This window comes from Vigna radiata, chromosome 6 (genome assembly GCF_000741045.1).
Source record: "Vigna radiata var. radiata cultivar VC1973A chromosome 6, Vradiata_ver6, whole genome shotgun sequence".
NCBI lineage: Eukaryota > Viridiplantae > Streptophyta > Magnoliopsida > Fabales > Fabaceae > Vigna > Vigna radiata.
Genome location: NC_028356.1, coordinates 36,930,912 through 36,946,997, shown reverse-complemented (window position 1 = coordinate 36,946,997; position 16,086 = coordinate 36,930,912). Strand labels below are relative to the sequence as shown.

The window sequence follows — 16,086 nt, the reverse complement described above, 5'->3', positions numbered from 1 at the left end:
CAAGCACCCCACCACCACCTTCTGTTAAAAGCTTTAAATTAGAAAGAGAATTTATGAATAAAGGAAGAGGAAGCAACACAGTATTCGAACACCTCCAAAATCTTAATGTTACAATTATTTATTACATTTCCAATAGTATAGCAGAGATAAGTCCATTTTAATTTCACGCGTTTGTAGGTCCAAAGCAGTAAAACAAATAACTATATTATAAAAATAAAAAATTAAATTAAATTTTCATATATACTAACATGAGGGAATAAATAAATAAATAAATAAATAAAGCATGAGTAGGTGTCCCACCACACACATCACCTTCTGCATCTTCTTTATTACTCATCTGTGAGATCCTCTCTTCTGCTGTCTCTCATTTATACACAGGAAAAATTAAAAATCAAAACTTGTTCAAAAACAACCTTTTTTCATTGTATGAAACACAGAGAGAATTACCCTTTTGCTTCTCAAGCTCTCTTTCATGGCTCTCTTAACTTCCTTGCCGGAGCACTCCACCACCCCAAAACGCCATAAACGAAAACCACAGCAACAGCAGAAACAGAAACAGAAGGAAAAACAGAAAGCAGCTTCTTCATGGGATCAAATCAAGAACCTCTTAACCTGCAAACAGATGGAAGGGTCGAGGGTTCATGACCCTTCAAAAGGGTACTCAAAGATAGGATCTTCTTGCAGCTCCATATGCAGCTTCAGAGACGTTGTTCATGGGAACACACGTGTGGTGCATAGGTCTGATAACTCTTCACCGGAGAGTAGCTCTCTGGGTCAGGAAACTGGTTTACTCACCAGGAAACCGGTGACCGCTTCTACCCGCTCCACAGCCGCAAAATCAAACGCTGGAGCAACCTACACGTCATCATCTTCTTCCAGGGGAATGCAGTTCAGAAAGCTATCTGGCTGTTATGAATGTCACATGATCATTGACCCTAGCAGGTACTGCTACTATACACAAACACTTCAAATTAATTGCTTTAATTTTTTCTGGATTGATTAATTTATATATTTATATTTTTTATAGTAAAAATTCAAACAATTTATTTAATGAAAATGGCTTTGAAAATGTTATAATTCAGGTTACCAGTTGCAAGAAGCACTGTGTGTGCTTGCTCTCACTGTGGTGAGGTCTTCCCTAAAATGGAGAGTTTGGAGCTTCATCAAGCTGTTCGTCATGCCGGTATTTTTAATCTCTCTCTCTTTTTTTTCTATTTTTTATTTTATTTTCAGAAGAATACACATGCATCATCATTTTGTAATTTGATTTAATTTCACAAAAAATATTAATTCCTTCCTTTAATGCCATTTAATTATTCATTTATTCGTTCTTGAGTGCTATAATAAAGGTTAACGTTTTATATCTTTAATCCTCAAAGAGAAACAGTAACAGAGGTCTTCTAACATTTTTACTCGAACAATTAATTTTTTTTTCATGATATTAAAAAATGCTGTAGTTCATCTGTTATTTTTTTTTATTTCTTTTCTAACTGTGACTTTTTAGTTCAATTTTCTTTTCAAATTCAAGATAATGTCAATTATTTTGTCGTTATTTATTACATTTTTTTCACTTAATTTGATTTCGACCTGGCAGTCTTAAACTACACTTAAAAATCAATTATAAAGCGAATTTAATGTTCTTTAATTAATTCATTTAAGTACATCCATTGACTTTAGTTCTTTTATGAAGATATAACTTCTTTTTATTTTCAATGAATGTAACAATTAATCAGGTTACTATAATAAGATTTTTATTCTGGTTACCTTTCACTAATTAATATCATGAGTGTTTCACTTTACTGAGGGAAAAAAAAAAAAACTTTAGCATCAATGTGGAACATTGTTTGATGCATTATAACATTTATGTCTCTGTCAAAGTTAATTGATTGAACTGCCTTGTGCTTGAGGGAACGTGTTTGTGGGGTTAAAACGTAAAAGTCAGCTTCGAAATCCGAAACATGGACTCTATCCATCCATGCATTCGAACCTTTTCTCCGATAATTTTGCTCTCCATGGTTACTTCTGTCGCAATCAACTCTAACACTATATTCTTTAGGATTGGATTCATCTGAACATGTTTGAAAATTTGATTATCATAAATTTTTGAAAGAACCACATGAATTGAACATTCAGAAAAAAATATGAATCATAGAGTAACTTGATTATGATTATTGTCAATTCATATCATAAACTTGATTAACTTGATTCCTGTGACAATATTTTTACTAATTATAGAGTAATTTTGAATCAATAAAAAAAATAATGCGAAAGTATCATTATCCATCAGAAAATCCAACCACCAAAATTTCAGTGCATTAGTTTGTGGGGGCAAAACATCCTCGATAGCTTGTTGTGTAGAGGAGAAGGAGAACACGTACGAGATCACAGCTGTCTGCTGCAAAGGAAGATAAATGATCTGCTTCCACAACGCGCCACCTCTTTATTGGTCCACACTGCACCACCCACCAAAAATAACAAAAAATTGACAATTTCGAATTTTCAATTAACTATGACTGTTTAATTATAGTATTTATATTCTATTTTTTTATATTGAATAATAATATTAATTGCGTTTGGGGAACAGTTTCGGAGCTGGGACCGGAGGATTCGGGGAGGAACATAGTGGAAATAATATTCAAATCGAGCTGGTTGAAGAAGGATAATCCCATATGCAAGATCGAACGGATACTAAAAGTGCACAATACTCAACGCACCATCCAACGGTTCGAGGAGTGCAGGGACACTGTAAAGAACCGTGCGCTGGGGAGCACCAAGAAAAACCCCAGGTGCGCAGCCGACGGCAACGAACTCTTGCGGTTCCACTGCACCACCTTAACGTGCGCACTGGGCGCACGTGGGTCATCCTCGCTGTGCGCCTCCGTACCCGGCTGCGGTGTCTGTACAATCATCAGGCACGGATTCCAAGGCGGCGGCGGCGAACACGCGAAGGGAAAGGGCGTGAGGACCACCGCAAGCAGCGGTAGGGCACACGACTCCGTCGTGTGCGGCGACGGCACGCGGAGGGCCATGCTGGTGTGCCGGGTGATTGCGGGGCGCGTGAAGCGCGTGGCGGAGGACACGCCGCCGTCGGAGGAGGAACACGTGTCGGTTGCGTCCTATGATTCTGTAGCCGGGTACGCTGGAATCTACTCGAATCTCGAGGAATTGGTTGTTTTCAATCCAAAGGCTATCCTTCCTTGTTTTGTGGTTATTTACAAAGTGCCTTCGTGTTAAGGAAACACACACAAAAAAAAAATGTTTCTATGATCGTAGTAGTACTGTATATTTAAATTTCTCCTTCAATTTTCACAACTCTACGAAATAACAATGAATAAGTTACTAGTTATTGGTAATTGTATAGTTCAGTTACAAGTTGATAACTAGTAATTTATTGATCGTTAATTATATGGGGTTGTGGAATAGTGAAAATGTAAAGAACATCATGGTAACTGAATCATGGTTCTTGAGTTACGGAATTAGAATGTTGTAACGATGTACTTTCTGCTGTTTCTGCTATTTCTGCCATGCACACGCATGACCATCTAATTATGGATGTGGAACCCAGTTTGATGTAGTTACTTTTTTTTGCCATGAGTTTTCTAAGTTTATATATTCTCACATGATCTTGTGCTAATGTAGAATGTTGTTTTCTATACGCAACACTTAATTAAGAATGTATGAGTTTATGGAACAATATTAGCATTTGAGGACATTTAGTGCTTTAATTAAATTAGTAATGTGATTATGTTACATGTCAATGTGTTAAATCTATGGTTAGGATATGATTAGATGAAGAAAATGGAGGATTAATGTGAGGGAGACAATGCATATGAAGCATTAAAACATTGTTCTCTTAGCAGGACCAGTAATAATTAGGAAGTCCACGCTTTTATTTTTCTTTCAGTTTTCTACCTATAAACAAGAGCAAAATGTCTTTCCCCAAAATAAAATGATGAGCATTGGTAACAGTGCAATTAGAAAATGTTACTTCCTAAGTTTTCAAAGGAGTGAAATTTGAATCTCAACTCTCTGAAATCACATGGGTAAGTGATTTGTTTCTCATTTTCATACCCATCAAGTAAATATTATTTAAACAATATTTAGAATCACAAATTTATTTTTCATTTATATACCAAATGAAAAATTAAATTTAATCATTTAAAGTTAGAACGAAACGAACTTACTTTTTATCTACCAAATTTAAAATTGATTTTTTTTTGCATTTATAATTTCAAAAAAATTGTTAAATTAATAAGACGTAGTCTTTCATAGTCAACTTTGTTCATTGTCGTTATCACCATAAACTTTTATTTTTGTGGTGGTTGCAAGAATTTCTTCTTCGAAGGCGAGAATCTTTTATGAATTATTTGAAGAATTAGTAGCATCATTTAAGAATTGAGTGAGACACAATGATGATGATGGTCAATAAATTAAGGAGGTAGAATTGTTGTATTAAGCATAATAATTGAAAGAATAAGAAAAGGAAAAAATTAGAAGAGGAGCAGGTTGGGTCGTGATCTGTTTGGGTTGTCCTTCTCTCAGCAACACTTTACTGAGCAAAGCATGATGAAGAACACTGCTTTTCTATTCCTTTTTTGTTCCTTTTTGAAGGCATCTATTAGGGTTGGTTCATTGGAGAACAACGCAAGATGATAATGATGGTGATAATTGCAGACACATGCACCAGCACATGGATATTTTTACTGTTTTTTTCTCTCTGTCTTTGTGTGATTGTATTTTGGGACAAGCCATGCATTCCAAACACTTGACTTTCCCACCGAATCTAACATCCCACAAGGTCTTGTTAGAGGAGTAAGTAATATGTATCATTTTGTTGCTTCCATTTTCTTAATCGTTAATTAAGAACTAGGTTTTAAAGTTGTAGTGCTTTTCCACACCAAAAATGACAAGTTTAGGGTTTTTGGGTTTCTTATTCTTACTACTTATAATCACTCTCAAAAGCTATGGCCCCTTTAGAGAAAAATTGGATTTTACTCTCTAAATTTTTAATCCCATTTTTTTTTTTAAAAAAAAACTTTTGTATTGTAAACATAATTAATCATCTTTCAATACTTTCCGAATTACGAAACTAAAGAGTTCTTGTTCCTTAATAAGAGAGAACTAAAAGGATGTTTGGAATACAAAACTCTTAAAAATGCTAATTTTTGAATACGTACAACTTTTCCATTTTATAAATGCTTTTTTTTCTTTGGATTGTAAAAATAATTTAATTTTCATGCTGGTTGGTTATATTAATTGTATTATATGTTCACACGGTTATTTCAACGGACTGACCAGACATGTTAATGTGCTACAAAACCGATCGATCATACTTATGAGACAATTAAGTGATCAAAAATTCTGAAGAGCTTTAAGTACGTATCATCTATAATTAAGTTTATTGGTATTGGACTATGATTATGATTGTGCTAATCACAAGCCAATATAAAAACCTATAAATATGAATCTAAGGTAAGAAGATAATTGCCTATACAATTTAAAGTTGAAATATAAAAAATTTAAAAAAACCTTACAACATAGATTTCTTATTACAAATGGTAGCTTTTTTTATTCACACTTAAGCTAAATAATTGTAGTTATAATTACTCATAAAATAATTTTTATGATACGAATATAAAAACTAACTAAAATTTTAAAATTTGCAATCTTATGTTAATGATGTAAGATATGTTGATTATATCGTGTAAAATTCTTCAGAATGATTTTCTTTTCTTGTATTAAAAAAAATGTTTCCTTAGTGTGTTGTTTAGAACCTAAACATATATACGTGAGGAAATTATTTTAGAATCACAGATTTTTTTTTTATATAAATATTAGGTTTAACTATTTTTTTATTTTCTAAAAAAGTACTATATCTTACTAAGTTTCAATATTTCACTGGATTTGGACGCCAGAAAGTTTTTATTTAATTATGGGCTCAAAGTTTGGTTGGCCCATCAAAAGGAAGAATGAGTGCAACATTCGGGCTTTATCATCTGCAGCCCAGCATTACAAAAGACCAGAGAAAAAATAAATTGATCTGAATATTTACTATATAGTCCAGTCTTTTTATATAGCAATCTGAGAAGTACAATTTTAGCTAACTTTAAAGATAAATTCAGATATTTGCATTGATCTTAAGACCAAAGAAGGATTCCAAGATCCGAAAAATTTGGAATTTGTACCACGGTTGGTTTGGAAGGTTGGCACTCATATTTGCGGCCATTAACCTAATATCTAATCCATTAGGTTATGTTTTATGAAAGTCATCATCTCACGTTTAATCAATTAAGCCTAATATCAACCATCTTCTCACACTCAATCGATTAAGATGAGTATTTAATCTTTTAAGATGGTAACATGTTTAAATTATATTTATATCTAAAGATTTCAGTAAAAATCAATGAAAAAATAAATAATTTATTTTATAAATTAAAATTAGTTACTTTTCGAGGGTAAATTATAATGTAAGATCTTTTACAAATAATATCATTTGAGAAATATTGAGTTGGGAATTATTATAGTTAGTTACATTTTTTTTTTGTATAAGTTTTAAAGAAAAAAACTTAAAGTAGTTAAACAAATGTAATAATTCATGTAAGCATAATTTACCTATTAATTTGGTTAAGCCCATGACTTAGTCCTAACTATATGAGTTAAGATCAAAATATTAACAAAACCGCATGAACCACCATCAATCCAAGAATTAATTTTAAATATAGTAGAAAATTTATATAAAAATAAAAAGAAAATGCTTAAAAATATCTTGGTACAAACATTGAAATAAAGTCCATATTATTTAAAACTAAAAAAACATCGTATTCTATTCACATCAAGTGTACTCAATAACTTTAGAATTTTTGTTTTTTTTTATCATGTTCTAAAATAAAAAAATTACTTTTAAAGAATTCATTGATGGTAGGGACAAATATCTGTATCGTGTGAGCAGGTCCTCTCCCTGTGACATTTGCCTTTTGTTTTTTTTGACCTTATTTTTCTTTGGACTTTGTTCAGAACTAGTAAATTAAACACAAGCCTTTTCAATTTTGCTTTTCAGATTTCTGGATTTGGATTTGTATAGGTGTGCAGGTTTAAAAAATAGGATGGCAAAAATCAGTATATTATATCTATTTATTGTCATTCATTTTTATGTATACCAACTAGAAACGAGACCCACAGATACGAGACCTAGAAAGAAGAGAGACCCAGAAGAAGAAGATCAACGAACAGGTAACATTTCTTTTCTTTATCCATCTCTTTTCTTCTTGTGTTTTGATTTTTGGGATAGTAGCCATAGCCTGTAACTGATCCCTCTTCTAGTCCACGGGGCGATGATAATCATCTGAGTGTAAAAAATGTGATCTTTATGCTTTCAGTGAACAACAATACAGAAAAGTATAGCTTAGATGATAGTGGAAAGTTCCTTGTTCATCGAAGAAGCGGCCATTGTTGAGATGGTGATGGTATGAGAAGTTTTCTGTTTCATTGAAACAAGAATCATAAGGATTTGCAAGGGTTCCTGTAACATCGGTTTGGGTTTGATAAAAGAGATTCATTTTAGAGAAATGGAAAAACAGTTAGTTAGTGTGGCTGTGAGAGAGTGGAAGGGTCATGGTCCACCCAGAATCTGGGAGAGGAAGATGGTGCTGAATATGGAAATAAGTTTTTTTTTTGTTTTTAATATATATATATATATATATATATATATATATATTTACTTTTATTATTATTATTCGTGTTTAATTAATTTTTTTTATTTAAAACATTTGTTATTTTTCTTTTCATTATTAGCTGTACATTAGGTTCTGGGATCTTTGTTTTTGTATGCATAAATGTTTTTTCTTAAATATTTTTTATTATTTTTCATCCCGTCATCTATGTTTTTTTAAATCCTTGAATTCTACCTTACGTATAAGAAGAAAGATAAAAATAATAACTGAAAATGACTATTCTAAATCTCCTCGAGATGTTTTTTCTTTTTATATAACTTACTATTATAATTAGTGAGGGTTTACGAAGAAAAAAGTTGTTGGGCATTTTAAAGAAAATATAAGATTGGTGGAGAGAAAGGATCTGGAAAGTCCTTCAAGTATGTATAAATTGAAAATTTAATTGTATCTTGAATATTAAGACTAATAAGGAATCTTGTACGAAGACTTTGGTATATATTATAAATAAAATATGTGTTAATATTTATAAATAATGTAATTAGTTACATATTATCTCCTAATTTGGATAGTTACATTTTTCTATGTTTCTATTATGGTTACTTAAATACAAATGTATAACAAATGACGAGGTTTATTGAAATAAACTTATGTTAAAGAGGTATCTTATTCAAAAGACTAAGTAAGGGTACTCAAAATGAGTAAAATAATTTATTCTTAGTTTTGTATTACTTTTGTTTTTTATTCTATTTTGTACAAATAATATTTGTAAATTATTTTTCTTTAAAGATGTCTCTTTTTTTGTCTTTTACACACAGCAGCATTTTCATCCCGTCATCCTTCCTCCTCTGGTAAGTTTTTTATTATATGTTTTTATTATTGTTTTATTTAAATAAAAAATATATAATAAATGATGAAATTTATGCAGAAAAAATTTGTTTGAAGCGATCTTCAATTCAAAAGACTAGAGCAGTTCAAGTTCGGAGTGAGTGAAATAATTTATATTTAATTTTGTTTTGTTGTTGTTATCTTTTGATATTATGTAAAATTTCATAGACTAGTACAAATTTTATTATATTTGAGATTATTAATTTGTTAGTTAATTTTTATTGTGGATTTGTGATCAGGTAATCTTATAAGCTAGGGATATGTGATTTTTTTTTTCTTTACCCACCCATGTGACCAAATCATGTAGAGTAAGAATATACTGGTGATTACTTAACATCATATCTTGTTCTAGGATTGTTGGTGTCTAAGATAACCTTCATATGATGTTAGTATAATCCACAATAGTAAAACTTCATGATCTTAGAAAACTAATACTCTTTACACAAAATAAAATATAATATTTAGAACTTGCACATATTAGAATTAATATTTAAGCATTTTTAATATAGTGATTGGACTAGAAATCTCATCATCAACCTGAGAAGTTGTGAAATTTCTTAGAAACTAAAATTCCTGAGATTGCTAAATCAGGATTTTCATCCGTGTGGTTGCCACCATCTTATGACTCATTTTCACCATAAGGTTACGTAATTTAAAAGTTGACAATGATGTTTTTATTATTTTTTTCAAATATTTTGAAAGTTAATTTTCTTATAACTTTCTCTAAATTAGTGTTACAAAATGACATTTATATCATTCTAACCTTACACTAACATTAGATCTTTATCTATAAACCATAATGTTTTGAATACAAATAATTCACTATATAATAACTATAAAACATAAAAAAAAGTAACTTCCTAACCTTTTCTTTCCTTTTGCAATAAACACTTTCACTTTTAATTAATAATTATTTGATAACTTCTAGTTTAAGTTTATTACTACATCTCAGAACCTTTATTCTTTGAATGCTAGAGATGATTTTGAGGATGAGTTAAGAGCTTTGCTTCGAAAGATGAAGTAATATGGAGTTAGATCAATAACTGATATTGTCATTAGTCATCATTGTGGTACGACAAAAGGACACGGAGGAATGTACAATAGATTCGATGACATCCCTTTAGCATGGAATGAACATGCTCTTACATAATGTTCGGAGGATTGCAAAGATGAGAAACCTTTATTCTATAACATTAAAATCTAACAAAAAGAATGTTAGAACACTATAACATTAAGATCTAACAAATGAATGTTAGAACAAAAAAAATGTTATAGAACAAAAAGTAGGTTCCTCATCTTACCAATCCTCTTGAACATGTTGTAACAACATGTTCATCCCTTGTTAAAGGGATGTCATCGAATCTATTGTACATTCTTCCGTGTCCTTTTGTCGTACCACAATGATGATTAATGACAATATCAACCATTGATCTAAATTTATATTGCTTCATCTTTCAAAGCAAAGCTCTTAACGTATCCTGAGAACCATATCTAGTATTCAAAGAATAAAGATTCTGAGGGGTGTAGCCTGTTTGTAGTAATAAACTTAAATTATGAATTATCAAATAATTATTAATTAAAAGTTATAGTGTTTATTGCAAAAGGAAAGAAAGGGTTAGGAAGTTACTTTTTTTTTTATGTTTTATGGTTATTATAGTGAATTATTTGTAATAATTGAAAACATTATGGTTATAGATAAAGATCTAACCTTATTGTAAGGTTAGAGTGATATGAAAATACACCATAAATATATACAGAAATATCTAAGTGAGTGAGTGTCATCTTCTAACACTAATTTAGAGAAAAAGTTATAAGAAAATTAACTTTCAAAATATTTGAAAAAACTAATAAAAACATCACTGTCAACTTTCAAAATACGTAACCTTGTGGTGAAAATGAGTCATAAGATGGTGGCAACCACACGGATGAAAATTCTCAAGAGTTTTAGTTTCTAAAGAATTTCACAACTTCTCAGGTTGGTGATGAGATTCCCAGTCGAATCCCTGCATTAAAAATTGTTAAATATTAATTCTAATCCATGCAAGTTCTAGTGATAAATACTATATTTTATTTTGTAAAGAGACTATTAGTTTTATAAGATCATGAAGTTTTATTATTATATAACAAGGATGGATCATACTAACACCAAAGAAGAAATAACAAAGAGGATATATGAAGGTGATCTTAGACACCAACAATCCTAGGATATGATGTTAAGTAATCTCAATGAATTGTATAATCGCACTTGTATATTCTTAGTCTATATGATTTGGTCACATGAGTGGGTAAAGAGAAAAACAAGCATGATGTTACAATCACTGCCGCCACCTGCTTCGCTGTAGGCTCCTACTTATCGCGGTCGCCACCGCGGAGCTTCACGGTAGCTCTCAGATCTGATGTGTCAACTACCGCAACGAGAATATTGACGGAATTGAAACGTGAGTGTGCCACTCCTCTCCCCCTTCTTCAGCAAGTGGCCAAAACCATGTCTGATGATATGCGAGCTGGGCTTGGGCTTGAGCCCGGGCTTCCCATGATACTGACCTATGTTGAGTCAAGGTTCTAGACAATATCTATATGGCATGTTAATCATTTAAGATTGAGCTAAACTTATATTGGGATAGCTAGTGTTGTTATTAATGATTTGATGTGTGTTGTGTTGGATTGTGACATGTAAGGAATGAGAAAGGGTTGTTCTATGCCTTGGATCTTGGTGGAACAAACTTACGGTGTGGTGAGGGTGCAGTTGGGTGGGAAAGATGAGCGTGTCATCGACACTGAGTTTGATCAAGTTTCTGTACCACAGGACCTCATGTCTGCTACATCAGAAGTAACTAACTAAGTCATTTATTTGTATAATATATGATGATAATTTTGCTTTTCTCAAAATGTCGCCATGTTTAAGTAGTGCTTTCAAATCTATAATTTGTCTGTTCTATGATATTTTTGTTGTGTGTAAACTTGCCCTTGATCACTCACTCACAATATTTTTGTTTCGGAAACAATTTCTAAGAAAATCAGAAACTAGAGATGATGGTACATATATAGTTATTATAAAAGTCACGATGATAGGAATGGCTTTTAATCTGTCAGATTATTTTTTCTCATCAAACAGATGCCGAGTTTCATTGCAGGAGCTGTTTGATTTCATTGCTTCAGGGCTTGCAAAATTTGTGTCAAAGGAGGATGGTAGGTTTCATATCTCACCGGGAAGAAAGAGAGAGATTGGATTCACGTTTTCATTTCCTGTGAAGCAGACATCTATTGATTCTGGCATACTAATCAAGTGGACAAAGGGTTTTGCAGTCTCTGGAACAGTATGCATTTATCTACCTTTTCTGAGTGCAGAACTACTCTCCAATCTCTGTTATTTAACTTGGTGTGCATTCATTCACAGAAAAACTTCAAACAAAACTAACATAATAGTTGCCTTGCCACTATATTTAAAAACAAACGATAAATTTTAATACAAGGGCACTGTGCATTATGAATGTAAGTTGTGTCATTTAAGCAGTACCATTAACTAGAGTTTTATGTTTTGGTATAGTTAAATGGTAACTGAAATATATTAACCCAATTCTGGCATGGCTGAAACTTCAAAGTACTTACACAGGCAGGAAGAGATGTGGTTGCTTGTCTGAATGAGGCAATGGAAAGACAGGGAATAGATATGCGAGTATCTGCTCTGGTATGTTGTTTTGATGTCAATAGTTTTATAGAAGTTCAAGAACTTAACCAAAACAGACTGATCCAATCATGAATTGTTATATAATATAATTCAAATTTGTTGCTTCTTTAGTTATTTACTTTAAAATTCATATATGGAATCTAATTATACAATGTGTCAATTTGTCAAAATTAAACTCAAAGTGCAAGCCTATAGAGTGGTGCTGTAATTTTAGAAAATGGGTACCTAATAGGTGAATGATGCTGTGGGAACATTAGCTGGAGCATAATACTGGGACAGTGATGTTGTGGCTGCTGTCATTTTGGGTACTGGAACCAGTGCTTGCTATGTTGAGAAGATCAGTGCCATTCCTAAGTTACAGGGCCTCTTCTTCTGGCAAAATGGTTAATATAGACTTCATTGCTCTCCTTTTTTTCTTCATATAGACTTCATTACTCTCCTTTTTTTCTTCATATTAATGCTATAGATTAAGGAAAATGGAGAAAAAATGTCCTTGTGCATCAGACTTTCTAGATGATGAAGAGTTATGATTATATTAGTATGTGTTTCTATCATATCTACTTAAAATATTGCATATAATACTTAATCACTGGCTCATTCTCTTCAGGCTGAATCCAATTTAAGTGAAAGAAAAACAGTTTTAGAGGTTTGTGAGACTGTTGTAAGGAGAGGAGGGAGGTTAGCTGGTGCAGGAATTGTGGGGATTCTACAGAAAATGGAAGAAGATGAGAACAGAAGTGTTGTTGCCATTGATGGGGGCTTATACGAAAATTATCCTCAATACAGGACTTATTTGCAAGATTCAGTGGAAGAGCTGCTAGGGACAGAAAAATCAAACAATGTGGTGATAGAACATACAAAAGATGGATCTGCAATAGGTGCTGCTCTGTTGGCTGCTTCAAACTCCATCTACCAACAACACTTATAGTATTCACTCTGACTCTGCTGGAGGATTTATTTATTTATTTATATATTTTCATTTGTAGTATTGAAATTTGAACTTTATGTAAATTATTCCAGTCTCTTCTTCTTAGTTTAAATATTAGTATAGTTTTTTTTTTTTTTTTCATGAATACCAGTTTTTAACAAAATAATCCAATTCAATAAAAAGAAGAAGCAAAGTTTAATGAAGAGTTATTTCTACCGTAAATTGTATTCAAACTATGTCAAAACAATTTAATCTAGATTCAGTACAATGTCCTTCAAATAATTTCTTGATTTAGTGGCTTGATACTAAAATGTATGCATTTAATATGTTTTAGTAAAGTTAAAATTTATAATAGTTTTTAAGCAAAAAAGAAAAGAATCACAATAAAGACACAAGAAAAAAAAAATGAAAATAAAGAACTTCTGTAAAAGTCATAGCAGCTATTGTAAAAAAGAAATAAGTTAAGGAACTTGTTCTTTTTAAACAAATTAATTTTAATTTTAATATTTTTACTTACATTTGTCAAAATTTCTTTTGTCTGTTCTTATTTGGTACTTGTTACTATACGGACTTAAGATATTTATCCATCTAATATTAAATATTTAGACAAAAACTTTAAAATTAAAAAATGATAAAAGAAATTGCTTAAAATGACCAAAATCAAAATTTACATATTTTACAGTAATAAAACAACAATTTTAGATTTTAAAGGAAAGAGAACTATTTTATTATAAAAACTAAAATAACATTTTCTTTCACTCTAAATTTAAATTATAAAAAGGAGATTATATAATAATGTAAATTATTTGAAGTGTTTATTCGAAATTAATTTGAATGTTCAAACTTCAAAGAAAGTCAAGTATGGGCAAAACCCTTGTCTCTCTCGTCTGCGTCATTACACGCTAGCAGCATCCAAAAAACAAAATAAAAATAACAGAGAGAGTTTCAAAGTAAAGTCGTTGGTATGATCATCTTCTTCGTCTCTCGCATTTAGATACATTGCACAATTCACCCCTCTCTGGAACCCTAATTCATCGTCGCAAATGGTAAATTTCTCATACTAATACTCGCTTTCATTCCAATTTTGAATTTCGTTTTTGTAAATTGTTGTACCCTTTTCGTGTTCGCAGATCCGATTCATTCTGTTGCAGAACAGACAGGGCAAGACTCGTCTTGCCAAATACTACGTTCCTCTTGAGGATTCCGAGAAACACAAGGTCGAATACGAGGTAACATAAACACGATTCCACCTCTTATTCGCACAACTAACAACGCCTAAACCTAATTTTCACCTCAATTTTTTCAGGTTCATCGCCTCGTCGTAAACAGAGATCCTAAATACACTAATTTCGTCGAGGTCAATTTTCTCTCCGCCATTTTGATTATCATGTAATCTATTGTTTGTCTGTTTATTGATTAATGTTATGGAACTGCGACGAGGTTCTGGTTCTGTCGCTCTTAGGCTGTCTGAATTGTTACAACGTTTTTGTCTGTCGGTGTTCTTACCGTTTGATGGTAACGTGTCTTGCAGTTTCGGACGCACAAGATAATATACAGGCGATACGCTGGCTTGTTTTTTTCACTCTGTGTCGATATCACTGATAACGAATTGGCATACTTAGAGTGCATTCATTTGTTTGTGGAAATTCTGGATCACTTCTTCAGCAATGTGTGTGAACTTGATTTGGTTTTTAACTTCCATAAGGTTTGTTTTTCATCTTATTTTCCCTCTACAATTGTGTTCTTATTTTCTTTGCTTGTTATAGTTTATTTTCAGTAAAATAATTGTGTGACTGTTTATGTGGATGAAGGTGTCTATAAGCAGTAGTTTCTAGTCTCGGTATTGCTATTAATTGATTTCATCTGCTGCCTATAATCTTGAGCTTATGTTACAATATTAACAAACCATGCTATTAATTGATTTCTTCTGCTGCGTATATTCTTGAGCTTATGTTACAATATTAACAAACCATACCCGACAATAATCAGTATGCTGCATTGATTATTTAGCTGCACTAATCAATATGTAACACTATAAATTAATGTCTAAAAAGGGGTCTCAGACAGGATTACCTCGTACATGTGGAAAACCAAAGAATATAATCAATATGTAATGTCATCGTTTATATACATCAACATCCTCTGGTCTCTGGTGGATGTATGTATTTATGTATTTTATAATGATTTTTACTGATCTTTGTTTTGTTTTTCTTTCTAAGTACAGTTCTCGGTGGTTTAGTGTTAGGACTGTAGTAGTTATTGGCCAACATATTGAACGTATTTTCTTCCTTGAGATTATTATTACTATTTTTGATCGCTTACCTACTCATGTAATTTACCTGTTTGTCTTGAAGGTCTATCTTATACTTGATGAATTCATTCTAGCGGGTGAACTGCAAGAAACAAGCAAGAAGGTATGCATTATTTTGGTTACTAAGCACTTGATGTGTGGCTGCTGCTTTAAGGTTTAAACCGTGCTGTTATTCACTATGATTTCAGGCATAGTTGTCTACTTCTATAACTTCTTCCTACACATTTCTCCGCTTATGAAAATGTTGTTTTGGGTGTAATTGTTTAGACATAGCTATGAAGTCAGTGGAACAGAAAACCTCAATTCGATAACAAACCTGTTCTTGTGCTCGCAGGCTATCATTGAGAGAATGGGGGAATTGGAAAAACTGGAGTGATACATTAATTTTCTGCAGTCGTAGCAGTTTGGAGGTTTCGATGACTTGCTTTTGCCATCGGCGTAATTCTTGCATTTCAATTGTGATACAGAATTTTGAAAATATATTTTCTTGAGCCGTGTATTCAGTAGCCTTTTTATGTTTATATTTGTAAGACATTAATCAAATCCGGGTTTTCAATAGCCTTTCTTTTATTATCGATTTCTATTGTGTATTTTTTTCTAAAAA

General features: G+C 31.9%; 3 protein-coding genes across 6 annotated transcripts; all 3 read left to right on the top strand.

The window, feature by feature from the left end:
* The first annotated feature begins 340 nt into the window (after positions 1-340).
* On the top strand, positions 341-3,608 carry LOC106763069. Its single transcript, XM_014647237.2, has 3 exons — positions 341-942; positions 1,083-1,183; positions 2,585-3,608. Exons 1-3 carry the CDS (start codon positions 473-475, stop codon positions 3,232-3,234), a joined length of 1,221 nt encoding a protein of 406 aa, XP_014502723.1. The 5' UTR covers positions 341-472; the 3' UTR covers positions 3,235-3,608.
* Positions 3,609-10,173: 6,565 nt separating this feature from the next.
* On the top strand, positions 10,174-13,452 carry LOC106763797 (hexokinase-2, chloroplastic). 4 transcript variants are annotated; one of them, XM_022782621.1, is made up of 4 exons: positions 10,174-11,114; positions 11,234-11,385; positions 11,690-11,872; positions 12,851-13,452. In XM_022782621.1, the coding sequence occupies exons 1-4, from the start codon at positions 11,102-11,104 to the stop codon at positions 13,169-13,171; spliced, it is 669 nt and encodes a 222-aa protein (XP_022638342.1). In that variant the 5' UTR covers positions 10,174-11,101; the 3' UTR covers positions 13,172-13,452. The 4 variants fall into 4 exon arrangements, 2 of the variants coding, with proteins under 2 accessions (XP_022638342.1, XP_022638341.1); XR_002668356.1 differs by lacking the exon at positions 10,174-11,114 and adding exons at positions 12,169-12,243; positions 12,476-12,626 and having other exon boundaries at positions 11,271-11,872; positions 12,851-12,965; XR_002668357.1 differs by lacking the exon at positions 10,174-11,114 and adding an exon at positions 12,476-12,626 and having other exon boundaries at positions 11,288-11,385; positions 11,715-12,243; positions 12,851-12,965.
* A 588-nt stretch (positions 13,453-14,040) lies between these two features.
* LOC106764761 (AP-2 complex subunit sigma) lies at positions 14,041-16,072 on the top strand. Its single transcript, XM_014649140.2, has 6 exons — positions 14,041-14,217; positions 14,302-14,400; positions 14,478-14,528; positions 14,703-14,876; positions 15,526-15,585; positions 15,817-16,072. Exons 1-6 carry the CDS (start codon positions 14,215-14,217, stop codon positions 15,856-15,858), a joined length of 429 nt encoding a protein of 142 aa, XP_014504626.1. The 5' UTR covers positions 14,041-14,214; the 3' UTR covers positions 15,859-16,072.
* The last annotated feature ends 14 nt before the right edge of the window (positions 16,073-16,086 follow it).

Bases quoted from the DNA above. Each gene is read 5' to 3' on its own strand.
- LOC106763069 (XM_014647237.2), top strand. From the start codon at position 473: ATGGCTCTCTTAACTTCCTTGCCGGAGCACTCCACCACCCCAAAACGC. The intron at 943-1,082 runs GTACTGCTACTA...GTTATAATTCAG, and splicing joins ATGATCATTGACCCTAGCAG to GTTACCAGTTGCAAGAAGCA. The intron at 1,184-2,584 runs GTATTTTTAATC...TTTGGGGAACAG, and splicing joins TCAAGCTGTTCGTCATGCCG to TTTCGGAGCTGGGACCGGAG.
- LOC106763797 (XM_022782620.1), top strand. From the start codon at position 11,444: ATGTCGCCATGTTTAAGTAGTGCTTTCAAATCTATAATTTGTCTGTTC. The intron at 11,873-12,850 runs GTATGCATTTAT...CATTCTCTTCAG, and splicing joins GTTTTGCAGTCTCTGGAACA to GCTGAATCCAATTTAAGTGA.
- LOC106764761 (XM_014649140.2), top strand. The intron at 14,401-14,477 runs GTAACATAAACA...CAATTTTTTCAG, and splicing joins AACACAAGGTCGAATACGAG to GTTCATCGCCTCGTCGTAAA. The intron at 15,586-15,816 runs GTATGCATTATT...TTGTGCTCGCAG, and splicing joins TGCAAGAAACAAGCAAGAAG to GCTATCATTGAGAGAATGGG.